General features: G+C 40.0%; 1 protein-coding gene across 2 annotated transcripts; it reads right to left on the bottom strand.

Moving 5' to 3' along the window:
- Positions 1-302: 302 nt before the first annotated feature.
- Positions 303-26,020, bottom strand: lats2 (large tumor suppressor kinase 2). Of its 2 annotated transcripts, XR_009066390.1 has the most exons (10): positions 25,840-26,020; positions 21,312-21,930; positions 8,894-9,026; positions 7,213-8,771; positions 5,751-5,978; positions 5,305-5,659; positions 4,368-4,550; positions 4,176-4,282; positions 3,261-3,829; positions 303-620 (listed from the first exon to the last, which is right to left on the bottom strand). XR_009066390.1 is itself a non-coding variant. In XM_057853026.1 (9 exons), exons 2-9 carry the CDS (start codon positions 21,672-21,674, stop codon positions 3,326-3,328), a joined length of 3,432 nt encoding a protein of 1,143 aa, XP_057709009.1. In that variant the 5' UTR covers positions 21,675-21,930; positions 25,840-26,019; the 3' UTR covers positions 303-3,325. The 2 variants fall into 2 exon arrangements, 1 of the variants encoding a protein (XP_057709009.1); XM_057853026.1 differs by having other exon boundaries at positions 303-3,829; positions 25,840-26,019.
- Between the last annotated feature and the right edge of the window lie 1,883 nt (positions 26,021-27,903).

Genomic DNA, 27,903 nt, shown 5'->3' with positions numbered 1-27,903 from the left:
TATGACAGTCTATAATGTTTATCAGTACATTACAGAAAATAATGAACTATCACAATATGCCAATTTTTTGAGGACTAGTATATACTTATATTAGTCATGAAATATGCAAAAATTTATACACTGACTCGTATCTTATTTGTTCCTATTAGCTTTGTTTTTTCTTAACAAAGTTAAATAATTCGTTTTTGTTTTTTTGTTTTTTACACCTAATGGAACCAACTAACTCTATTGTTAAGCTATACATTGTTTTTAAATGGAATATGTAGTGGATGAGCAAGTGCATGAAAAAAAGCAGTCAGGAATCCAAGTGGGTTAATTTAATTTATACATAACATTTGACACACACAAAAAAACGACAGCCACATTGACAAATTCTCTGTTCAAACAAAAATGTAGAAAAAAAAAATAAAAATAATAATACTGCGTAGAGTTTTGGACATTAGCACAGTGGGAAAGAAAAAGAAATGGTGGTGGGGGGTGGGTACAAAAAATACATATATTTGTAAAAATATAAATTCATGATTAATATACATTACACACGCTCCATATGGGTAACAAATGCATACATTTCAAAAGGGGAGGGAGGGGATCAGTCAAGGATTGTCAGTCACTTTGTAACCCTAAAAAAAAACATAAAACTTGGTTACTAACAGGTTTTTGTTTTGTTTTTTCTTTCCAAAACAGCCATTTTGTCTTAAACGTTACTGAACTAGATGTTTTTTAGACTGCTAAAATGGCAAAAAATAATTTTGAACAGGTATATTTTTTTGTGCTTTCTGCCCCTGTTACACTAAGTGCGGTAACAACAAAAATTAAAAGGCCACAGAGAAAAAATGTCGGGATTGTTGAGCTCGCTTTACAACACACACAAGGCACATTTCGCAAAGCCAATAGCGCAGTTGCACAAGTCATTTAGTTTTCAGAAAACATAATTTTCTTTTATTGATTTGGTATCAGTAAGTTAAAAATAAATGCCTTATGCAATTGCGCTAGTCAGGCTAACAAGTTAGTCATTGTCCTAACAGAATAATATTGAAAAACAACACACCACTTCATTCAACCAGTCACACGAGAGGGATTAGTCAGAAATACTGATGAAAAAGTTCAATTGCTTCCGCAGATTGTCAACCATCAATCAATTGGCAACATCTTCAAATTAAGATAAAATGATTGCAATTGACCATGGCTTTGCGATATATGTTTAAAAAAAAAAACAAAAAGAAAAAAAACAAAACAAAATTATCAGCGGATGAGTATTTGGGCCACACGTGGGAAAAAAAACAACTGACCTACAAGAATTATTTGAAATATTATACGAAAATATTTTTGGGAAAGTACGAGAATAAATGTATTATGTTACAAGAATAAAGTTGTAATTTTGAGACTGCTAATCCATGAAATTCTGGAAATTAAGTCATAGTTTTACAATAATTAAGTTTTGGCATATAAAAATGATTTTATAAAGCTGTCATGCTATGAGAATGACAAAAAGTCATATTGTATGAGCAGTGCAGCAGTCATTATGTTTGGACAATGAAGTAACATTATGAAACATTTATTACGTTATTAATTTATTAAGTTCCAAGTGAAAATGTTGCAATATTACAAAGATTAATAAAAAGTGTAAAATTTGAAAAAGTAATTAGAATAGTTCAATGGTCACGTGCAGTAAATCATAATGCAACAAAAATAAATTTGTATTACAGCAAATGTTCCAATGTTTTTAGCAACAAGCTGTAAAGTTCCGAATATTATGAGAGATTTTCTAAAACATTACAAACTTGACACATTACAATTACAATCTTGTTAAATTAGTTTTTTTTTTTCAAGTAAACTATTTTTCTTGTACAAGATTTTATCTCAATTAAATTGTTTAGCTGTATAATCTAATGATGACTTTATTTGCAGGTAATTAACTCCTTTCCCCTCAAGACTTATTTTATTGGGATTTTTTTTTTTGTTGCCACTTAACAGTTCATGTTTATTCCTTTAAATCTATTATTTCAACTGGTTTTGGCTCATAAAATGACACCTCCCACATATTCACTTCATACTTAAGACTAATTAGGAAATTATGACTTTACCCGCGTCACATTTTTGACACTGAGAAAACAAACACTTCCAGTTGTTTAGTTTTTCCCCAGTAGTGTGGCCTTTATACTCCTTGATAATTTTGGGATCACACTGAAAACTTGTGATGTTTCTGTTCAACCCAAGCACAAATAGAAACCCATGTGGCCTCACCCCCCAAATAAAATATGACAAAGCGTTTCATTCTTTTCAAACTTGCCGTCTATCTACCACGAGGCCTCTCCGAGCGCTCGGCCGTGCTGCGTTCGGGGGCCAGCCCCGACAGAGGACGGCAAAGCCCCGGCCAGCCATGTACCACATTCATCATCATCATTTCTACGCCGCAGCAAAATGGGGGATAATAAAAGGTAAATAATACTAAAAAGCAGCTTGTCATAAGTGAAACACACACAGATACAGTATAGTGTATATACTGTAACTGTATACATGGTATATAAAGCAATGTTTGTACATGGCACTTTTCAATACTTTCAAATGGATAGTGTTTAGAAAAAGGACACACATTGTATTGCACTTAGGTCATAATGGGTACGTTTGGCCATGTTTTAATTTTGTTCTTTTGAGAGAAAAAGCCTGAAAATTAAAAAAAAAAAAATCATGTGTTTTTTTTTTTTTTTAAAGATACCCTTATATAATTAGATTTTTTTAATTATAAAATTGACCAAAAAAAAAAAAAAATCAAAACTGGAAGCTTTCCACGGAATTTGAATGCAGGATAAGTTAGAAAAGACAAAAAGTACATTTTTTTGTAGAAGAAAACTGGTATTTAAACAGTTCATTTTTAAGTTAAAGTGTATGTGTAATTACAATAGTAGACTGCCACTTGACTTTTAATGATGCTCACTGGTGGGGAATTTGTTCGGTGTAATCTGAGCATATCAAAACTTCCCATTGAAAGTGTCTCACTTTCACTATATCCAACTAAACCTCCTCTCCTAAACTTCCTAGGATATTTGTCAGCCTCTTTCTGAGTCGTTTTGGTTCCTGCTTCCGCACACTCCACATCCTGTTGAACGTAGCACACTCCCTCTTCACATGTGATATTTCAGTGTTAAAAAAAAAAAACACTTCGTAAAAGTCACTTTGGAGTGTTTCAGTTGTGTAAGACGAAAGGAAGGAATGGAAGCGGGAGCGGTCACGTGGGTATTGCAGCTTTTTGACATTCTTACCCGAATGTTGCTTCTTGGTCCCGTGCGAGGGGGCAGGAGCGGTGTCAGTCTCGGAGACGATCGTTCTAAACGTAAACTGGCTCACACCCTTCCCCCGCTTCCTCGTCGTCGTCATCATCATCTTGTTCATCTTCGTCCTCTTCCTCTGGGCCGCTCTCGGGGGGCTTGGGGTAGCGGAAAGGGCAGCCGTTGTCGTCAAAGAACCTGCGGAAGGTGAACTCATAGAAGGCGTGCTCCGGGTGTTTGCCGTGTGGTGAGCACAAGGCGTCCAAGGCCCGGGTGCTGTCTCCGCTGTCGCTCCAAGCCCCGGGGCCGCCCTCCTCTTCCACCGGGTCGAAGTTAGACGTGTCCATAGGGTGGGCAATCTTGGGCCGGTAGGGGGCTGGCTGCTGACGAAGGTTGCTGGAAAAGTCCACCTTTACGAAAAAAGGATGCGCCTTGATCTCGCCGGCGCCGTTGGCTCCCAGGCGGTCTTGGGCCGAGCAGCAGAGGCGCCCAATGATGTCCACGGCTTCCGGGCTCAGCTTGACTTGGGCTGGTACCTGCAGTGTACTTTCCCAGTTGATGACCTGCAAACGCATCATTGTTCGGAGTGATTAGCTTGTGAAATGTGTTGAGTTACTGTTCTTGTGGTGTCATATGCGTTGAGAATGATTATGCTGCAGTGTTGTGTTTTCAGAGTCATTAATAAGAATTATTATTCAGTTATGTCGGGTGTGTTGAAAGCTGAGAATTGTATATATTAAAGCTGTTCAATACCCAGGATCTCAAATTGCAACTGCTTTAGCTAATATAAATGATTGACTATGGAATATTCCGATTTCTGAACAGATTCGAGTTATAGTGCAGCTTCATACTTCCAACTGAATGTCTCACTGTTTCGCCCACCTATCCTTGCGGCCTTCATGTACTTACCTTAATTTGAGTCTCTGTTGGAGTGGGTGCCAGGAATGGCGGCTGACCCACCAGCATCTCAAACAAGATCACCCCGACACTCCACCAGTCACACAACTGGGTGTACCCTGAACTCACACAAAAGAATCTATCGATCAGTGTTTTGGTTACGTTACATTGAAAAGAATGGTTCTCTGGGTCCGAAGGTCCCACCCTTGCGCAGCAACACCTCGGGCGCGATGTAGTTGGGTGTGCCAACCAGCGAGTGGGCCAAGCAGCGCTGATGCTGACGATTGGCCCGCTGCTCCAGTGTCATCAGCCGGTCCCCGCAGCGGCAGTTGGACACATCATCCCAAGAGTCGCTAGGCTCCATGCTGTCCTGTCTTACATGGCTCCCTGTGGGGAGGGATGAGAAGGACGTGAGTAACGTGACTGTCTCCAAAGGCTGGAATACATCAGGCGCATCTGCGGCGTGTCACAGTTGCCGCCGCGTTAATGCAGTGAAACACGGCCGTTAAAGTCAAGCAGCCAGTGTACACCAGTTGCAGAGCGGCTACGTTTCAGATGCGCCCCAGAAGTGGTTTAACGCGTCTAACCCGAAATTAACGACAGAGTTTATTAATTGTCGAGTGATGCAACCCTCCTGCTTCAATTGAACTAGTTAGGATCAGGCAGACCGGAAGTCACTCGTGTAAAAACACGGTGGATCCGGTCAATTTTAAAAATAACATGCAAATAATTTTGATCAATTTCTGCATGGCGCTTTAACTAGAGAAAATTCATCAATAAAGCTTTGTAAAATCTTTCTTATGAAAAAAATGGTTCATTGAAGCATTTTATTTGTAACACACGTTTGATCTTTGTCATTGCAATTGTTTTCTCTTAGGCACAGGACTTCTTTTTTCTTACAGAAGGAAGGCTGACTAACACGCGGGGTCTGAAAGGCAACGGTTGTTGTATTGCCATCTCAAAATATCCGCAATTCTCGCGCTATCTTGCAATCCTCACGTGAACCGATTGAACTGCGCCACACATCCTATGGAAATTGGGGGTGAGCGTCAGCGGTGCGTTGATGCGCCTGCAACGTTGAAGAGCCGCAGATGCACCTGGTGTATAACCGGTGTAAATCTTCTCATATTCAATGACGTACCCTTCTGGTAGTATTTGGAATTGTGGGTCCAACGGAAGCCAGTGCACAGACCAAAGTCTGTCAGCTTGATGTGTCCGTCCAGGTCGATGAGGATGTTATCGGGCTTTATATCGCGATGGATGAAGCCCATTTTGTGGACACTCTCGATGGCCAGCGTCAGCTCGGCCACGTAGAAGCAGGCCAGAGGCTCGGGGAAGACGCCCATACGGATCAGTAGGCTCATCATGTCTCCACCGGGGATGTAGTCCATGACGAAGTATAGGCTATCGCGGTCCTGGAAGGAGTAGTAGAGGCGCACCACCCACTCGTTGTCGGCCTCTGCCAAGATATCACGCTCTGCCTTCACGTGGGCCACCTGTGTCCATGTCATTTCACATACATACCATGACAAATCCACAAAAAACACACTACTCACAAAATATAAAGGATATCATGAATCTCTAAACCTGATTTCGGTTGAGAACATCTTTTTTGCGCAGAGTCTTCATGGCATAAAGGGCATACGTGTCCACCTTGCGTGTCAAGCACACCTCTCCAAAGGCGCCAATGCCCAGTGTCTTAATTTTGACAAACATGGACTTGTCCATCTTGGCGCGCCTCAACCGATTGTAGTTGGACTCTTTCTGGTTAAGCATCTTCCTCATCTGACCCTGCTCTGCCTCGGACAGGCCAGCCTAGGACAAAGAAACCGGAAGAGTTTAAAAAAAAAAAAAAAAAAAAAAAAAAAAAAAAAAAAACGCCAGAAGTTGACTCCAGGTGTTAACGATCTAAGGATGCCGTTATACAGGACCAGTGCAAGAAAAGTACTGCCAATATCTCAGTTTATCAAATTGAAACAATTATGCATTTATTAATAAATGTCTTATGCCGTAAACACCACTAGACAGCAGTAATGCTTAAAGTATAAAGTTACGCAAACAGTTATATTCAGAAAAAAAGGAAATAAAGTTTCCTCAAAACAAAAAGCTGTGTTACTCAGCTTCCCATAACATATCCAGGAGACCTCTTCTCCTCAATGGTCAGAATCTCATGCCCACAAATGGAAACCACTGAAAAAGTATGACACAAAAATTTGCTATGTGGCGGAGGAACAATATGTTACGTTCTAATTGGGGATGAAAAATAAGAAATAACCTCAAGTTTGGCAAGAACATGCTGACTTCTGGAAAAAAAAATAGAATTCAATACCCCTCTGTTCTAAGTACATACTATTTAATATGAACATAGTTTTGTTTACGCGACAATCCCATGTCTGATGCTAAAAATGCCTCTGGAAGAGTTTAAAAGGGTACAGGGCAAATTCATGGTATGCTCACTAGAGATAAAAATCTCATTGTCTAAAACAAACTCCCTAGGGGAGAATTCTCCAAATTTAAGGCTGTAGATCATCTGCTTAGTAATTTGCACCATTTCTAAACAATCCTGCTTTAGGGGGCAAACCAATCATGGCGTTAGTCTTGCCATAAAACATCGCCGCTGGATATGGCCGTTCAGAATGTCAGATATGCCTTATGTGCGATGTCAAAGCGTGAAGAAATGATGTGACTTTTAATAACATTAAAGCCCTGCTTTGTAGGGCTCACACATGGTCACCCTCCAGCAATTTTTGAACTCAAGTATTTTATATACCCATAATTTTAGGGCTAAATTTAGCTCGTAATGCAGTACAGGCTGTATGTTGAGAATTGTGTACAGCACTCTTTAGTATACAGAGTCTCCATATAGTTAAATCCATTTTAAAGGCCCTGTAAAGTGATTTCTGAGATGAGATTATAAATATATTCAATAATGTGGTGGTAATATAACATTAAACCGGTTGACACCTTTTCAGTTTAACCTAAACAGCACCAAGTGACACCCAGCGATTTTTCATGAGACCCCCCCCCCCCAACTAAAACGATTGCTTACCTTGGACATTTCCTGTTCCAGCTGAAGTCTGCGGTTGAGCTTCTGCTGGTAAGTCTTCATGACGTTCTCGATGTGCTGCTCCATGTAGAACTTGAAGGCAAAGGGCGAATAGGTCTTGATCCGGGATTCACGCTTCTCTTCGTCGCGGCCATTTTTTCTTACGGGGACGGGCGACGTCTGGATCTGTTTTTTGTCTTTGACTGGTTTCTCGGTCTTGCTGCCTTTTGTCTTCTCCTTAATCTGTTGCGATCCATCCTCTGTGGTTCCACTGCCGCCACTCCCACTGTGTGTGCTTCGAATATTGGGGCTACCAAGATCTTGAGCCCCACCAGCGGTTCCGCCACCTTCCAGGGCCCCTGTCTCACAAGTTGGGATAATGAGATTCTTGGGGTAAGGTGGCGGCGGACAGCGGGGCTCCTGGGGGGGCTCTAGGGTGTACGTTTCCTCAGGCATGTAGGCCAGTGGTTCTGACGTTTCCTGAGCTTGGGCTGCCATCCAGCTGGGGTGGCATGGTCCCACCGCTGTCTTGGGTTCTGGTCTCATCACCCGAATGCTCTTGACTGGCTGTTGGATGGGAGGAGAAGTGACAGCTGTGATGGTGTTAGGAGGACCCAAGGAAGGATCCTGAGACGCGCTCATTGGAGGCCGAACACCGTTAGACACAGTGGAACGGCTGTTGAAGGAGTTGGCTCTGCTGGGCACCCGGACCTCACCCCTGAATGGCCCCTGAGGTTGAGGCTGTCTGGCTTGGGGGGCTCCTTCGGGACCTTGGGGCCCCGCCCAGTGGTGATCATATAAGTCCAGGTTGAGGCTCGCTCTGGATGGCGTCATCAACCCCTGTGGAAGATCAGGGAAGTCTGGGCCCATGGGTGGCACCCCGCCCGGAGAACGGGATATCATGTGAACCTGGTGGGAGGTGGGGCTCGCCTGACGTGGATGCGAGTGAGTGGCCAGGTATAGATTTGTGGGGTAAGCCCCCCCACCTGCTACCGGAACATTCTGGCCCATTGGCCCTTTACCTTGCATATTTACATAATTGTCTGGGGGCGCCATGGGGGGTGGGGCCATCTTGTTCTGAAAAGATGCGGTTCTCTTGACTCCATAGCCTGTGGGCTCCATTAAGTGAGGCCTGGGAGGGCCGTAATCATAGTGGGGTCCCGGCACTGGTGCCCCAGGTGGCAACGGTTGACCGGCGACATTGTAGCTCATTAATGGCCCGTGCTGCTCCATGCCACCAGGATAGCCTTTCTGCTGGGAGCCCGGTGGGTACATGGCAGTTGCTGGGTTACTCTGAGGGGCCATCACTGGTGGGTAATTACCCATGCTGGGCGGTCGACCCATTGGGTTTCCCATGGGTGGACCCTGTGCTGCCCCAGAGGGCGGCATCATGTAGTTCATGACAGGGGGAGCACTCATGTATGGTCTGGCCATCTCGCCTTCCGGACCGTATCCGGCCACGCCCTCATACATGGGGTGGTATGGGGGCATGGCGCCCGCAGCCTCACCTGAGGCTTCCAGTGGGGGGCGGTGTTCCATTGAGGGGGGCATGCCAGCTTTTCCTAACAGGATAAAAACAATTCGGTGATCAAAAATGGATGTTTCACGTTTAATGCCAATTTCATTGAGAAAATGGGAAATATTAAGATGCTCCAATTGTAGCACAATAGTCACAAATGCATACCTGGTGAAGTCTGTTTAATAACACGGACAATGAGTTCGTTGCGAGGGTCCAGGTAGCCCATCTTACTAATGTATTCAAGGGCTGCTTCAATGTTCCTGCTTCCGGTTTGCTTTAATGCCCGGACGGCCATTTCCTGTGAACACAAAATACAAGGAAGCCCTTAACTTCAATCTATGCATTCTATCCAGTTCAGAGTCGTGGGGTGCTGGAGCCAATACCAGTTAACGTGGCAGACCCGCAAAAGTTGAGCTTCTACCCTGGACTGGATCTTTATTTCGTGCCATATTAATGATACTTCATTAAAGAAATATTACCATGTTTACAATAGGTCACATTTAATGTCTATTTTACAGCTGTAATTTAATATATCTAAACAGCTTCCAGAGCACAGAAGGTTTTGGAATGTTTGGGGAAGAGATAAAAACATTCCTGTATCCATCTGAGAACTCCCCAAATCAGCGTGTATCAGCAACAGATGGTCCAGGAAACACACAAACAGCACAAGTGGGTCAAACGGCTCAAGACGGGACGCATAATTTGCGGGTTGGGAATGATCTTTCTTCCATTTAAATGTGGGTCATTGCTGAAAAATGAACTGATCCATGGCCTGTGTCAGGAAAATGCAAAAAAGAAAAAAATTATATATATTTTTTGAATGCAAGAGAAATCGTCACGCTGATGATAGCTGTTGTTATGACACATGTGCAACGGTCGTCACAGCTGAGCGACTCGGCGGGGCGCGGTCCATAACCGTGGCGGGAAAAACATTCCCTATAATGGATTATTTTCAGTCTCGGAGTTAGCATTAACATTTGGATTTGACCATCATAACCGTCATTCCTGGATAACATTGAGATAATGTGGCCTGAATATTTTTGCTACATTCCAGATCTGATAAGTCCAAGGAGAGAGGGGGGGGGGGGGGGGGAGTGCAGAGCCACCCAACAGATTCCTGCGAGGCGGCCAACACTGCACTTTTGTACAAATGGGAATTTCCTGACATTAAAAACGACGCACCTCACAAAATATTCAGCTATAATATAAAATATGTTGACCGGATCCCATTTTTCCTTTGTTTGACTCTTGCATAAGCGTCACGATATACAGTCAACCGTGGGGAAAAATGTTAGATATGCTCACCTCGTCAACCTTCAATTTTGACAAGAATTTGATAAGAATTTGACAAGAATCTCACAAGTCCTGGCGAGCAGGACAAGAGAAAGTCTGCATTCTTGAAGAGTTTAATGGAACAACAGCCATCGTTCCTTTTGCTACTTGCTCAGATCCAATTAACTTCCAATACTTTTCCAACTTGGGCACAGAAGTGACCTACTTGTGTTCTTGTATGGTCGCAATTCACAACAGAAAATGCACATGCTGAACACTAGTGTTCAAAATAGTGCTGCAACGATTAATCTATTATATCAAGTAATTACATTAGAAAAAAGCTTCAAACCAAATTTTGCCGCTTCGAGTATTCGTTTAATCAGAGGGTTATTGTAATGGATTGTTTTTAAAGGGATACTCTATTTTTAAGACAAGTAATTCTTAAAAGATAAATGTTAGTATGAGTTATAATAATTTGATATTAAAACCCCTCTTAATGTTTTTGTTTTAATAAAGTTTGTAAAATTATTTTAAGTGATAGGTCGCCATTCTTGTTACGTCGCAGTGCGTGACGTCACTGGTCCCGTTGCCGAAATTCCAGCGTGTCACTCGTTAGCTTTCCCAACATGTCATCAGTTCTACCCTTCCTATTTGAACCAGATCTGAAAAGTGAAGAGCAGGACAGCACTGTCAGTCGTTCACAAGACTAGCTTCAGGGAAAATTGCGTGCAGCAAATACCTGATAAGACAAAAGTTGGGCAAAACTGGTGATGCGAGAAAGTGCTTTTGGGAACTCCGGTTGGGAGCGACAGTGTATGCTGTGTGGAACTCTGGTTTTATTAGCAGATATTCAATGTAAGCATATTGCGTTTTCAAACTTATCCCAATATAATTATGTAGATTGTTAGCATCCAGAGCTGTCGTGTGCTTTACATACAGTACTGGCCAAATAGCACACCTTGTGTAATCCATGTCTTGTACATTGTAACGCGTGGTAGCTAGGATACGTGTATAAAAGTACCTAAAAGGGGAGAAGCTTCCACTTATGCACATTTATTCACAAAAAATAATATTTCCACCTTGACCACTCTTCACTCGGGAGCTCAGCAGTACGCAAACACGCGTTCCCTGACCAACTCCAACATTGTTGTAAGGTCCACGTCAGAGTCACCGTCGTCACTGTAGCGTGCCATAGTGCTTTATTTATTTAGTATGATTTGGGGAAAACCCACGAAGAATAGTCAACATAAAAGATAGCAATAGTAATTAGAGGTGTGCAAAATTTCCGATTCTTAGATTATTCGCGATTCGGCCGTGGAAGATTCGAGAACGATTCACAAACATCCAAATTCTGATTATTGAAATATGCCAAGTAAAGCGGAAGTACAACACACTCAGCGCGCCGCGCGGTCAATGAGGAACGGAGCGAGAGTAGCTAAACATCATGCTTCTCATTACCCGGCCCCTCGGGTAAAGCCAATGCTCAACTCACGGCTCTAGCTCAACTCATGCCACGACATAAAAAAACACAACAACATACCTGACTGCTGGCGAAAAGCTGCTACAAAGTACATCCACATAATGTTGCGGTAGATATCATTTATATAGGACTAGATGCAATATAGATTCGGTAGCGTTAGCAGCACACCTACAAAAAGCTAGATGCGGGCGTTAGTAAACGGCCGCCATCTTAAAGCAGTACACTTCCCTGCAAGGCTGTTGTAGCGAACCTTCCAAACAAACCTAATCAACTTTTTATCTAAAATACTCCTAAATCGGTAAAATATTGACTTGAATCGATCTTTAAAATAGTTTTAAAACTTTCACATGTCGAAAGTAGACAAAAGGGAAATTATGGAATAACGGGAGCAATTTTAACAACTTTAACGGTTGATTCACAACATTAAATGAATTGAATGTAGTTTAAAGCTGCTGATACAGAATGGGGACTGGAGTTTTTTATTTACTGTTATTTTTGTATAATTGTTTACTGCTATATGTTAACTTGATACTGAAATAGTAGTTTGGTTTAGCCTGAGAGTATTTTTGAACAATTTTGGAACTAATGAACAAAACATTAAAACAAACAAAAAAAAAAAGGACGGGGTTGCATCAATAATCGTTTTATAATCGAATCGGAGTCTCTGAATCGTAATCGAATCGTTAGGTGCCCAAAGATTCCTAGCTCTAATAGTAATCCAAATCCGCGTTTTTTACTCACTCGAAGATCCAGGAATTAGACCGAGCCCATGGCAATGTCGCAGCCGCGATCAGGCTGTCGATTCCACAAAACAGACTGATCCGAAAAGCCGCTGTGGGACCAATGAATCATAAAAATGGACAGATCCGAAACCAATATTGCAGACGCGGTGGGACCGTCGGATCCAGAAAATAGATGGATCCCTTACTTCACTGAGGATCCAGGAAAAATGTTCGGGCGCCAGTTGTAACGCGTGGTGGGTAGGATACATGCATACAGGGACCAAAAAGGGGGAGAAGCTTCCACTTATGCACATTTATTCACTAAAACTAATAATTCCACCTTGACCACTCACGTCACTCCCCTTGTTTCCATTTGACTGGAAATTTCATCGAAAAGCAGCACATCGTGGCATTTTATCTTCGCGAGTTTAGGCAGCAATAAGCAATTGTTGAACACGCTACACATTTGGAAAGATCCCAATGACGTCATCACTGCGAGCCCGCAAACCATGGCGCCAACTAATGGTCAGGTCAAAATATGGACTAAATATTATAAAATGTTGTCATTGATTTAACATTTTATGTGTTTCTAACAAAATATGTTAGTACAAGAGAACAATTGTGGTTTATTAGAGCCTACATGTATTTAAGTTAGGGGATCACTTTAAAGAGTTTACATTTAGTTATATTGATTTGGATGGATACCCTGCTCTTTAGTGGCAACAGTGAATATGACACAACTCATTTAACATGGCAGAAATCAGCAGCTCCCTGTTAAGACCAACATAAGGTAAGTTTTAATTAGCCTTAATTTGTTTTTTAATGCATTCGTAATTTAGTTTATAGGTATATTTAGGCATTTTTTGTAGGAATGTGTTTGACTGATTTGGGGATGGCGTGGCTCAATGGTGGTTGTCCCCCAACCCAGAGGTTGTGGGTTCGATTCTCTGCCCTGATGAACTCGCCTAAGTATCTTTGAGCAAGATACTGAACCCCACTTTGCTCCTGGTGCTGCGTCACCAGTAGGTGGATGGCGATGTCGTGTAAAGCGCTTCGAGCGCCTTGAAAGGTGGAAAAGCGCTATACAAGTATAACTTCATTAACCGATTTGTGAAAAGCATTGTAAAAAAAAACACTAGCATTTAAGATAGCCGACTTTTGCTATGCAAGTTAGCCAATTGTTTTTTGTTGTACTTAGATGCTCATTTATTCATTTTTTTATACCATTTGAGAGTAAGCTTGGATATTTTTTTAAATGAAAGTGAAATTCCAAGCCAGCCTTTGTTTTATATCTCCCAAAATTGATTCTGCATTAAATGTTCCTAATCCGATTACTCGATTATTCAAACTAACTAGCTGATAGCTTAATCGACTACTAAAATAATCGATAGCTGAAGCCCTAGTTCAAAACAAACCAGACCATTTATACTGTAATCAATAATGTTAAAAAAATCAAGTGATTCAATTTGAGATGCTTTTATTTTTGGCAAACATCTCCTTGGCAACAGCAAATGGAGATCAGCTGACGTGACTGCCAGCAGAGTGTTTGTAGTGACTGCTGTATTGTACACAACACACACGCTTCATGTATGAAGTGCATAATTGAAAGTGAGGCACAGAGGAGGGCCACCCTCCAGATGTTCTTTGGAATTTCAAAATTGTCTCAATAACACTTTTTTGGGGAGAGTTGGGAAATAAAAACAAATACAGACCATACAACTGATGGTCTCTCAGACTCACTATTGTATTTGACTGTAGGACTAAGTCCTTGAACAGTAAGGCTACCTAGAAACAGAAAAATCATGGCAATTTTATAAAGTTGAGATAAATATTTCAAAATGGAAACTTTTCATGGAATATGCCGGGAAATTGAACAATATCATAGTGTGTTTTGTCATAAGCATATATTCACACGAAAACATGCAAGGGCAATAGAAGCTACAATTGTTCTTACACTTTTTTCCCCACTTCACTCAAGTGGTAGTGTATGTTAACTAGGTGATATGACAAAAAATGATTTAAGTGAAGATACTAGTGCACTTAATGACTACTGTTCGGGCAAAAATATACCAAAATAGAAATCATATGAAAGTTCCAATAAAAATCTGATATTAATTTTTAAAAATGTATTTTATTCCGATTCATTAATTTGTTGTCGGTCAAAAAATATATATTACCTTTGACAATTCCATGATTTTTTAACCCTAACAGAGCATTGTGCATTGCATTATGTAATAAAAACAGACTTTTGTGATTCAACTCTGGTTGTATTGCCATTTTGCTACCATGGCGACAGATGTTGCCCCCACCTTGCAGTAATAGGTCCACATATTTCCCATCAGCACAGTATCAATGCTAATGTCACAAGGGACTATGTGCCCCCTTCAAGATGGAGGCCAACACACCCAATCTTCATCCAAGGTTAAACTTGCATAACAGCACTATAATTAACTCATTGCCTCCCATTTACAATGATAGACACCCAATTGAGGTGCAATTGAGTGGCTGTGAATGCTCATCTTTCAATGCCACTGACGGCGCTAGTCATACAATACACTGTACATTATTTTGATTGGGAGGGTTGGTAGCGATCATTCGCTGTCAGCCCTCCCAGTCAAAATGGATTGGATGTATCGCGCAGTCAATGGCAGCCAGTGAGTTAATAAAATGTACAGGCAGTTTTACGTAAGCTTTCAACACGCAAATAAACACTCACATACAAGTCACATCCTGTCTGTTGCATAAGTGCCACAGATACAGAATCCATAGGAAAAAATACATACACATTAGAATGATACACAAATGTAACCACTACGTTAACATCCGTTAGAAATTCACACACGAAAATGTACTACACAAACAAATACACGAATAGTAACATCATGAATATATAACACCATTTACAAAAACAGAAGTGTAAATCACACATCACTGCAACACACATACGCACGTCTATATTGACACTGCAGTTAGATTCATAATAAATGGATTAATTATGTGATTATGTAATTAAGTATAGAAGCAAAAATACAAATTTACTGTCATTTATATTTATTATATTCATATGTTGAAATTAGAGCCGGGTGGTTTACCGAAAATTTACCGTGACTGAGATGGTTAATGATGACCAAAGTAATTTTGGCCATGTCGGTAAATTCGGTATTTTAATTAAATGAAATAATGTAAGTCTTTTCAGCCCGCTTTGACGATGTGTTGTTCGGCTATGTCCATTCCCCTTTAAGAAAGTACAGCCAGTATGCTTACGTGTAAGTCAAGTGGCTATCAGAAAATCAAACAGAAGCACGTTGCTATCCACCGGTACGCTAATGCTAACGCTATAAGTGAATGTAATGGAGTGATCGGAGCATCACTTCATCTACCACTCTTCTTACCTGATGCGCCCATTACTCTGGAACAGGATAGTAAATCTGGACTCATCAGACCACATCTGAACACATTCTTCCATTACTCCAGAAACCAATATTTATGCTCCCCAGCAAATTGAATCAATCTGGTTTGTATATATTCTAGGGCTGCAGCTATCGAATATTTTAGTAATCGACTGAAAATTCTATCGATTAATCGAGTAATCGGATAAAAGAAATATATTTTTAGGTGAAGAGCAATTATAAATATCCATGCGAAAACAAGCCATTTCATCTAATCTTGAACCATTTTCAGTCAATCAATGTCTTTATTTTCGGTGTATATTGTTGAAAACAGCCAACAATTGCATCTCAGATGTAACTAGAATAAAAAAAGACTAATTCACTGCTTTCACTCAAAAAACCTTTCGATCTTATAAAAAAAAAAAATATATATATATATATATACACACCTAAAAATGCCGTTACGCTTGATAACACATATCACTTAAAAGTTAGGCTTTTTTCTGACGTGTTTCAATTGAATTTCTATTTGTGTCAAGCCATTTTTAAGTTCTAGTTAAGTTTTAAGTTAGTCTAAACTGTAAGTCCTGATAGGATTTTGAGTTTTTGCAGTGTTCAAAATAAATGTATGATACAGGCTGTATTGGAGCACATTAGGGACCAGTGCTACTTGGTGTTTTATCCAGCAATGACTACTGAGCTAAAATTGATAGTTAGCATTATTGAGTTTTTATTTTACACCCTCATCACTCCACAACGCTATGCTATGTTAAAGCCTGTATGTAAGACACGTTAGCCACGCATCGAAAGTGGTCATAATTAATAGAAACCTAGCCCTCCACAGGGCTAACGTTACTTGAGCTAGTGACAGTAACGTTAATCTTATTTATTAGCGCTTAGCGCTCTTTATTAGCACTTAGCGCTCTACTGCTTTAAGATGGCGTCTGTTTACTAACGCTGCCCAGACCCGGCCGAGTCTGTAATTTCGCATCTAGTTCAACATACATGTGATCTCTATGAGACTCATCAGACGCTACCTGCTACCAACGTAGCATCGTGCGGGCTAGTATTTAGCAACATCGGCGTTGTTTGTGGCGGCTGTCGGCTGCAGTAAGTTTTTTTTTTTTGCTTCTTCCTCTACGCACATCAGCGCGTTGTCCCGCATTAAAAGTAGTCCGAGCAAAACGTGATGCTTAGAGCTGTCAAAATAAACGATTACTCGAGGTGAATAAAATTACTCGGATCAGTTTTTAAACTCGAGTTACTCGAGTATTCGTTTCAGCTCTAATATATTCTTACAGTTATTGACAATAAACACACACATTAGCACTGAAGACACATTCATTACACACACAAAATCTACACTTGTTACAAATAAACTTTTTTACAAGTTGATAGCGATGGATAGAATACAGTCATTACACATAGACCTTTACATGACACACTTTATAATCACACAAAAGCATCCACACTTAAAACAGTTACGTAGCCGCTCATTAAACACTTTTACACACAGCCACACGTACATATGGTACAGAAACACAGTTTTTCCTGTGCTGTCAATGCGTGGCATACCGCTCCCACCGTCCACCCCCCTCTCTCCCCCTCTAAAACATTTCCTCTTCGCTGGTTATGCAACCAGCCACATTGCCGGCTAATTTGCAGCTGGAGAAGTCCAGCGAGCAGAAGACGACCTGGGCTGATAAGACTCCACAGGACCATATTGACACTCAGTACGAATACACACATACACACGTGCACTTTAAGGCTCAACTCTTTCAGTGCCACTGACGATGATGGACGTCCAAACATGTGGCTCTGTTCCTCCTTCTGAAGTGAATTTCAATTAGTTTATCACTAGTAGATGTCCATTCCATTGGAAATTGGAGGGGTGACAGCGAACCCTCCTAGTTCAAATTGATTGGGACATATATCGCTGATAATGAGAACTAAAGCCTTCAAACATGAGACAAGTGACAAAAATGAATTGACCCTAAGCGCACACAAGAAAAAACCCAACACATACATAAGAAGACAACAGTCAACATTCACGTGCACAACATACCCAATGCAAATGAAATACATAATAAACAACACATACAAAAACCTAATGCATAACGAACATACAAACCACGCACATATACAAAACAAAGAAAACTGCAAGCAATTCACCAAAACAAATATCTAACACACCACACAAAACATATGAGAACACACACACATAAGCTTGTTTTCTGTTCTACTGCTATTATGCGGTACTGTTCTATATGAAGATATTGTTTTGGCCTGGAAGTCCCGCACACAGACAAGAGGGAGTCACGGGTCGGGTGCCGGTTCGGCGCTGGTGACGACGACAAGGAACTGATCCGCCCTACTGCCATTGAATGTGGACTTCCTGCTTTGACAATGGCGGCAGCAGCACAAAGTGGGCCAGGAAGCGGCCTCCATTGTATAATCATATGAATAAGGAGGCACTTCAATAGTTAGCTTGAAGATTTGCTGTGTTTAAATAACTGTAACCCAGAGGTGAACACTATTCCAATCTGCTAGCCAATATTGTAAATTATCACTGTAAACCATCATCTTGAACTCACCAACAATTTAACATTAACAACAGTCAAATATAAATCAACAGATTTAAACATTACCATTAAATAGCTTTATCATAACTTAGGCAAGGTTTCCCCTACATAGAAAAGATTGTGGCGCCCCGCCACACATTGCAAATGAAATTTTTTTTTTTGCTAAGATTTAAAGATACTTTTTATTTTGTTTAATTTTATAAGAACATCTAAATATATATCTCATTATTTAAGCATTGTTCGCCATAAGTCTGAAATAGCACGTCAAATACAAATTGTTCCTTCACATGCCTTGTTTTCAAAATAACATCGGTTCTTCTGTAGTGCTTGCGCCTGATTACGTCGTCACGGAGTTGGAAATAGGGAGAAAAATCCGCAAAAGGTATTTCAACTTAATGAATGTAGTTCTGGTTTAAGCCTGTGAAAACAACCTGAACATGTACATTGACGTAACTTTTAAGTACTTTGTGGTGTGTCTTTGACCCGAATCCTTGCGTCCTAGCATAGCATTTGTTCATTGCTGCAGTCACTTGTTGAAAATTCAGATGAGTATTTTGGAAAGAGAAAAGTTCCTGAAGAGGAGGGTCAGGTAACAAAAATACTTATTGTCATTGTGGTGTAGACCGTCACGTTCTAAAATATTTAATTAGCGTGATAATTAAATATTTTGTAACGTGAGGCTCACGTTCCCAGGTGCCCTTCAGCTCTGAATGCATTTAGCTCTCACATTCCGAGGAGTAGAAATAACCAAATGGTTATGGCAAGCATTGTACTGTATTTTAATGTTGAAATAACGTTCTTTTTAAAAACTGAATGAGGCAATATCACAGCTGAAGATGCAGTTCAGGAAGGCGCATTAAGTCCAGGGAAGGAGAACTAAGCAAACAGGGACAGAAATGGCAAAGTTCAAGCCCTGGCTGTACCATACAAATCAAGGTGAGTATTAAGAATTGTGCAACTATTATTTTTGTTCATCATAATTGTATTGTTTTAACCCAAGTTAGAGTGTTGAAAAAGCTTAATTGTTTATAAATTGGCATATTCCTTATCCCCAAAATACTAAAAAAACAGATGGCGAAATAAGTATTTTTAATCTCATTAAAACAAATCATTATTATTATTTTTTTTAAATATCAGTTTGCACTAGGGAGTAACTTTAAAACAATGACAAAAGTAACTCCCACAAAGACACTTCAGTTATAATTCAAATTGAATTAATTTAATGTAATCTGTGAAAACATGAGATTGAAACAGTGTAGTCCTAATGGCTAATCCATTGAATGTGTTTCAGAATATGGACCAGGTCAGCATGATGTCAAAGATAGCATCACTGACTGATGAATGGGGAGGCCTGTACCCTTGCTTGTGAGAGATATTTCTCTGCAATGAACAGAGTAAAACATTTGGTCAACTGTACAATGTACAGAACTGTATAATGTCAGTTAGGGATGCTTGAATGTATTCATTTCTTAGATCTCGTTTTTTTTTTTTTTTGTAATTTTTATTCTTGTGTAGATGAAGACAGACCTGAGGAACAGACTGCAAGGGGACTGGAAGCATGCCTCACATTGGCTATAAATGTGACCAGCGATTGCTGATTTCACTTATGAAAGAGCCCTCAAATTGTTTTTTAAAAAAATCTAGGAAAATTAAGTGCAGGCAGGATGTAAACTTTGCAAATAGGTCTTTGTTATGGTTCCTCTTGGGAAAAAAAATAAACGTTGTTAAAAAAATTGTATTCGTCATGATATTAAATAATTTCGCCGCGGAACCAAGTTCCGACGGTATGATAACCTTAAGACAAAATATCACGGTTTCAAAGTATCACGGTATTGCACTTACAGCTCTAAAATGTGTTACTTTGAGATATTTGACTTAAAAAAAAAAAAAAAAAAGAAAGAAAAAAATTTCCATTGAACAGAATTATGTTTCTCAAAACATATCAAATTGGAACATAAGTATTATATTATGTTAAAATAAAAAATATATATATAAATACATATATATATTCTAAATAAAATACAAATAAATGAAGTCCTTTAGGTGAGCCTAAAACCACAGCTGTAGCCTATGATTATTACCATCACAACAAAAATAATTATTTTCCATAAAAAGCACGTGTGTATGACTCGTATCATGTTTAAAACATCAAATCATTAAATCACTTAACACGCTGGAGTTAACTCTCGTAGCTGGTGGGAAACGTTCATAACGGTACATAAAAACCTTTAATTTTGTATAAATGCAAAATCATATTGGAGGTATTGCCTGCTTGGCGGCGCCGGCCACCCTCCACAAACATGTTTGACATATCTCCTCTAAGCCGCGGCAGTAACTTTTCTGGAGCAGAAGTATTCTCATACCAGCGATTGCGTTTTCTTCGATGGGGGGCGGGGATGGAGTCATGAGTTTCCCCTCCTCCAGCCATCGTGTAGCACAGCTCACACACTGACACTGAGCAAAAACCGGTGGGGGAGGGTTGAGCCTTGTAGCTGCAAGCGAGGGATTTCTCCATGCATTTTTGGGACATAAAAAATAGCCAATACCTTCGAGACAGCATGACAGAACATTTTTGCGATTTTAAAACCTTGACGTTTTTATACCGCAGTATGCCTTGAAACCGGTATTCGGCACATGTTTACTTCTAACCTAAATCAGTTCTTAAACTTCGGGTCTGTAAAATATTTGAGAATACGTCTGATTTAATCTTTAAATTTTCTTTATGGTAACACTCCACTATTTTGATAATTTCTACTTTATTTACTTAAAATGCTTTTATTATTATTTATTAATTTTTGTGTTGTTCATCACTTTTCCTCATACTCAATAAATTACATGACTAAATATATTTGTTTTTTATGTTTATAAGACTTTAATATTACTGCAAATTTGACAAAAACATGCATTTTATAATGTATGTTTTGACTTAGTGTGTCGGGTAAGGAACATAAGTAACGTAAGGACTCCTAAGATGGAAGAGAGTTAACCGAGGGACTATGTGGGGGTCCTTGCAAAAAATTCTTCCATATTTGAGAATGCTGGTCCTAAACTACTGAAAGAGTAGAAAAAAAAACTGACTCAGTTTCATTGAAAGTCACAGCTTTGTGGCCGACCAAGTGTAGTAAGTGGGTATCTCACCTGGTCACATCCAGCGTTGACAAGCTCTTGCAGCATCTGCCGATTGACCTCGCCGGCTGGGTGCCCCGACCCGGATGAAGGTCCTGACTCGTTGGCGAAAGGCATGAGCGACTTGCGGATCTCCCGCAAGGCGCTCTGATAGTTGTTGAACTTCTGCGGCGGCCGCACAGGTTGCTGCCGACCGGCCGCATCCTTACTACCCTTGCAGTCAGCAGGGCGGCCGGCTCCTTCGGCCCGCTGGCTGCCCCCGTGGAGGGCCTGGCTCACTAACTTGGCCGGCTGCTTCAGGCCCTCCTTAATTTCCTGAAGCCTCTGGCGTGTGTTGCCCACGTATGGCGCCGCCGGAAATGTCTTGGGCCTCATGGCCGCGGTGCCTAGGGGTCAAGCAGTCCAGTTACTGCCCTTGGTGTTGGACCTAAACAATAATAAAGACTCTCCCGCAGCAGATCAGATTGATCTTCCTTGTTTGTTTGTCGGATGACTCAGGAGGGGGTAGCGGTGGGGGTTCTACAGGCGCTCCATGGTGTGACTTTCAAGGCTCGGGTTCCAGCTTATTCCAGGAAATGCAGCCGCTCGTAAGACTGCTGCTAAACCAAACCATGATGCTGGCAATCTGCTCCTGTAGAAGTAAGGAGGGCAGCAAGGAGTTAGTGCCAGATCTGGTTGCCACCGTCAAAAAAGACGGGGAAAAAAACAACAACACGGGAGCAGAATCCATCTTGATAAAGACAGCAAAAGATGGAATGGAAAGTGCCTGCGGAATGCTGAGTGTCTGCCTTTGGTGGCCCCCACCCCAGCGGAGTCACCCGCCCTAACCCGCCGTTAGCGCAGAACACAATTGCACAAGTCAGCGTGTCACTGCATACTTGTGCTGCGTGGTCATCGGTAAACACCCGACGACCCCCACTGGAGGATGCGACGAGTTGGATGTACAACCAATCATTTAAATATAGCACTAGCTTAATTTACAAGTTGAAGTTGTTCCAATCTAAGCAAGACTGAAGCTCTTTTTATTTGTACATTGAAATGACATTCGAAATTGACAATACAAAGTGACAGCTCATAAGTATTAAAAAAAAAAAAAAAAAATCTTCGGAAGCATGGCTCTTATGAGTGTACATTAAAAAACGAAATAAAAATACTTGCTGACATAATTATGGAATGCGTAAAGCCGTAATAAGAGCCAGGGACAAAAGTCTGGTATTATTATTTCTGTAACACAGAGGTGTGTGTGTGGGGGGGGGGGGGGGTCAGCCAGAGGTGATCTAGACTAGCCCGGCTAGTGTGGGGTGGAGGGCAATCGTAACACAGAAGAGGCCCTTGAACTACACTGAGCCTTTGCCCCCTCCTCGCAGGCTGCTCCCATTGCTTCGGGCCATTTCGGAGAAGGACACCCCCCCTCCCCTTTCTGGAACAAATGTGGGGGGAAAACATGTTTCCGTTTGTTTGACGGGTGGCAAGGTTGCGAGTCACTGCGGTGGTCCCAGGAGACCTTGTGTTGGATTGTATGTGCCACGCTGCAGTGAAATTCCGGGAATTTCCTACAGCAATGAGTAGGAATAATCAAGAATTTACATAACTGAATGCTAGCTAATAGTAGGAAACCTAAATAAATAATAGATTTTCGTTTTAAAACTCAAAACTGTTGAATAAGTTCGGGAAAAGCTACCAATTGCGCGCTAGAAAACTTAAAAACGGGGAAAAATTGACCCCCCACCCCAAAAAAAAAAAAATAAAAGCACAAAAGCTGTGAATTGAAAAAAAATACGTGTTTTAGCCAATAGGCTTTCAATATTTTATGATTAAATTGACTGCTTAAAAAGTGCTGTCCACATAATTGTCAAACAACAGTTCAAAGGAAACAACATCGCATAATTTGGGGGAGGAGGGGCATTTAAATATTTTTCTAAATTGTTCAACCCTAATCATAATTTAAGCAAGCTTTAGATCAGTCACCGCTCCAGTGATATTATGGCACTGTAATGCCCTCCCTTGCATGTGGGCAAGAAAAGCTAACTGTTTTGCATACATTTCTGCTTATGAGAACGTAAAATGTTTATCTTAAACTTAGTGGCATGTGACACTTCTCGATTAATTTAGCCTCAACTCCAGTTACAGGCACGAAAATGGGTTAGGGGTTAAAAAGGTGAAAAGGGTGTGAAGGAAATATGTTCCGGACCGGTACACTGTACAACAAGGGCTGTCCCAAACGACAAATTTTCTCCCAGTTACTCAGCCGACTATTTTTATGATTAGTCGACTAATCCAATACCCCCCCCCCCCTTTTTTCTCACTAATTCAGCAATGAAATTTTACATGACGCTTATTAATTCACAAAAACATTTTGGAGCACTTAAATTCTTTATTTAAGTACCAATAAACACGTAAATAACAACAATAAATCGCAAATAAACAATGAGGTCAAATGCTGATAGCATTAACTCGTGCAAAAAAATTGAATGTACAGATTCAGAACACTGACTTCGCCTTTCCAACATGATTCAAAACAATTCTTTAAAAAATATCTAGCATTAATATTACAGTATGCTACAATAGTATTATAATCATTGCCAAACAGATTTTTCATAAAGGGTGTCATTTTAAAGCTACTCTTAGTTTAGAATCTGAATTCTGAAGCTCTGTATGTGGGATTAACTCCAGAAATCGTTATTTATATGACGAACATGACGTGCTTTTATTTTGAAATGTTTACTGGAAGTACGTTCACTAAACCGCTCACAGTTAGCTTTATACTCCGCAAAAAAAAACTCTTTTTGTCGTTGCATGTGTTGTCTAATCTTTTTTTCGTTTGCAAATGCTGTTAACCAGCGATTTTTCATGTTTGAAGTGTCACCTTTTAACCGCAAGTTTGTGTTTTGTAGAAGACTGCCAATGTTTTATAGCAGGCTAAAGTAGGTTGTCTTTTTTCCCCATTAGCCTCAATGTAGCAATGCTAATGTATACAGTGTTTAATATACACGTTTCCTTATTTTTGTACGTTTGAACTTTAATTCTACGACGTGTTGATAACCAATAAACCTCTGTGAAAGGAACTTGAGTCTCATATGTCATCAAGACGCACAAATGTATGTAGGCACACACGCGAAGACAAAACGCAGCCTAGAAAATTACCGCCTTCGTTTTTATTTACCGTGCGATAAATGGACTCATTGCATATCGCGACAGGCTTACCAACGTCAATAAAACATGTTGTTAGTTAGTTAGATGGACTTACAAACTGGGTGACGGCGCTTTAGGTGTTCATTCACGGCCAACTTGCAGCCAAGCTTGGCATTGAAGAGACAGGACAAGTGAACCCTCCTTTGTTTCACTGAATAAGTCAATGCTTTGGCCACTCTTGTGCGCTTTTTTGGCTTTGTGCCACTTTCCCCGCTTGCATACCAAGCGTCCGACATTAAAAAAAAAATCTCCCGACCCCCTCTTAAAAAATTTCTCCTCGGATCTACACAATTCACGTAGGTCACCCTTTGTGACTTCAAAACGGCGAATTTCGCCGAAAGGTGAGAGATTTTCATGTCTGCAGTTAGGCACCAATGGATTTTTGCAATGAAAATAATGAAAAAAAGTCCCCAATTTATATTTGGACATTGCTACAGGAAACAGTTAAGTTTGCAAACCTTTTTAAACCAAGTGGCGAAATGTGACTAGAACTTGGCGTTCTTCAAAAACTGACTTTTTTCATGGGAGTGTGTATGTACTCCCAAAATATCATGATAGCTTGAGGGATGCCGTTCAAAGAATTGAAAACATGTTTTTTCATGAAACAAGGCAAACAAAGGGGTCAATTATAAACCTTCGTAAAGATAAACATTTTACTATAAAGTTTTTTTTTCTATTTTTATCCAAAGAAGTTACAGATATGTTCTTGAAGTGTATCAGAGCAAATGTAACAAAAGTATAATTACCGGTGACTACATGGAGTTGGCATAAAAATAAAAACTTGCACTTTTTCAGACATTTTTTTTTTTTGCCTGAGGAAAAAAAAAAAAAAACAAACATTCCAACAAATGTTATTTATGTTGTACTGTAAAGGGTAAATTCTTGGACTAAAGTGTGCTCTTTCCATCTTTTCTATGGCCAAAAGGGGAAACGGCTATTTATTAGGGTTCAAGCTACACAGTGTACCCCTAAAAAATTCTTAAATATTTTTGAAACAAACCAGGATGTCAACCCTAACAATTATGTTAAAACATGAACTTTAACAACAAGATGATATTATTAGAGGTATACAATGATCATACTGGCCACAGAAGCTAAAAACAACAGTGGGCTAGGTTGCTAACTAGCCCACCCTAACTCACCCCCGTCCTCTTCACGCAGAATGGTGGAAAATATGCGAAACCCCAAGTTCGGTTCTCTTACAAGCTTCTCGCCTCGCCTCTAAAAAGCAGATTTAATAGCCGAAACAATTACCAAAGCAGCGCGGAATCGCCATTTTGTCACTTTTTTTCGTGAAAGAAGCCCACCACCACCACAAACCCCTGCCCATAAAGTACAGTCTACCTACCATGTGATGTAAAAGCAGAACTTAAATCTTCTTTTTAAAAGTTCACGACGAACTTGAGCCCTCCTACCGATTCAGATGTGACTACAAGAGGGGGAGAAGAAGTAGTGATGGTAGAAGCCTCCATTTTCTCCAACAGGCTGAAAGTGAAGTTAAAAAAAAGTTGGACACTCGCTGCATTGTTAACATTCCACAGGTCACGTGACGCACCGACGCGCGTCACAGCGGGGCCGGGCAGAGATCGTCGATAATTCGTAAGATGCTCTACTAAATACCTGTGGAAAATATTAACTGAACCGACATTAGAGCGAATACATTATCGTACAAAGTAAGGCATCTTTGCAAACTAACATTCCACTCATTTCAGTCTCTGCAGTTACATTTTTATGGCAATAATCTTTGTAGGAGGGTCATGATGACAGAAACAGCTTGGCAAGCAAAAATAAGTAAAATTGTAGCATTATCTTCATGATGTTTGGATTATGGATCTCACACTTTTCAGCGAACAACATTAATAGTCCTTCTAAAAAAATAGTATATTGTGATAAAGTTCATTATTTTCTGTAATCATAAGCGGATTTTTAAGGGGGGGGGGGGGGGGGGGGGGATGGCAGGCCCTCCTGGTGGCCGAAAAGTGTCATTGTATGAAACTGACTTTCCTATATATATACTGCAACACAAATGAATAAAATGAACATTTTTTTTTTTTTATAATGAGTCAAAATTATTTTTCGAACAGAACATGTGACTAGCACCTTAGACGGTCATTTGCTTTGCATGTAATTAAAAAAATTTAAAAAGGGGGAGGGCAATTTTTCAAATGATTTTTTTCTTTGATTGAATTTTTTTTTTTTTTTTTTTAATTGAAGTAACTGTATTTGGGATTGAATGATTTAGACACAAATGTCCTGCCCATAATATGGCCCAAACACAAAAAGGATTGCTTCAATCAAAGAAAACTTTTTCAATGAAAAATTAAGTGTTCAAATGCTAATTTTTCAATCTCAAATATTTTTTCGCATCCAAAAACATTTTTTATGATTGAAATTGTTCCTTTTTTGATTGAAGTGATTTTTCTTTTTGAAAATATATATTTTTTGAAGCAACTTGTTTTTTGATTGAACAATAAAGACAAAAACGTCCCAGCCAAAATGTGGCCCAAACACAAATCAACATTACTTCAATCAGAAAAGTCTCTTCAATCAAAAAAAAAAAAAAAAAAAAAAAAAAAAAAAAAAATTCAATCCAATCAAAAAAAAAAAAAAAAAATTAAATCAAAGAAAAATAGCTTTCACATGCATTTTTTTGAGTTTCAAATTTATTTTTGCATTCAAACACATTTTTTTTTGTGATTGAAGCTTTTTTTGATTGAATAATAAAGACACAAATCTACCTCCATATGGCTCCGCCCAGGGGATACAATTTTTACTGGGGTAACTACATTGGCACGACACCGGCGGGCGTACCATATTCAGTGGTTGATCTTGGCGAAAAGTATTTCCTAAGCACCCTGATTTAGAATTCCCCTCAAGAATGATGGGAAACAAATAACACTCATTGTCATCTTATAATGAATAAATTCATAAATAATAAATAAATAAATATTCTTGTTAGTCAATTTTATTGCTGACGCTGCGTTTTGGGGTCATCAACATGTTGTGCCCCCCTGCCCCAAAAGTCAAACTCCGCCTACGTCTGTAATGTATTGATAAACATTAGACTTTCATATATTTTAGATTCATTACACACAACTGATGTACTTCAAGCCTTTTATTGTTTTAATATTGATGATTTTGGGAAAAAAGTCAAGAAAAAAACAAAAAGTCCTATCTCAAAAAAATAAGCATATGATGAAAAGGTACTCTAAAGAAGCTACTAACCTAATCATCTGAATCAACGAATTAAAACACCTGCGAAAGATTCCTGAGGCTTTTAAAAACTCCCAGCCTGGTTCATTACTCAAAACCGCAATCATGGGCAAGACTGCGGACCTGACTGTTGTCCAGAAGGCCATCACTGACATCCTCAAGCAAGAGGCTAAGACACAGAAAGAAATTACTGAGCGAA

This window comes from Corythoichthys intestinalis, chromosome 12 (genome assembly GCF_030265065.1).
Source record: "Corythoichthys intestinalis isolate RoL2023-P3 chromosome 12, ASM3026506v1, whole genome shotgun sequence".
Classification (NCBI taxonomy): Eukaryota; Metazoa; Chordata; class Actinopteri; order Syngnathiformes; family Syngnathidae; genus Corythoichthys; species Corythoichthys intestinalis.
This window is presented reverse-complemented; position numbering and strand designations above follow the sequence as displayed.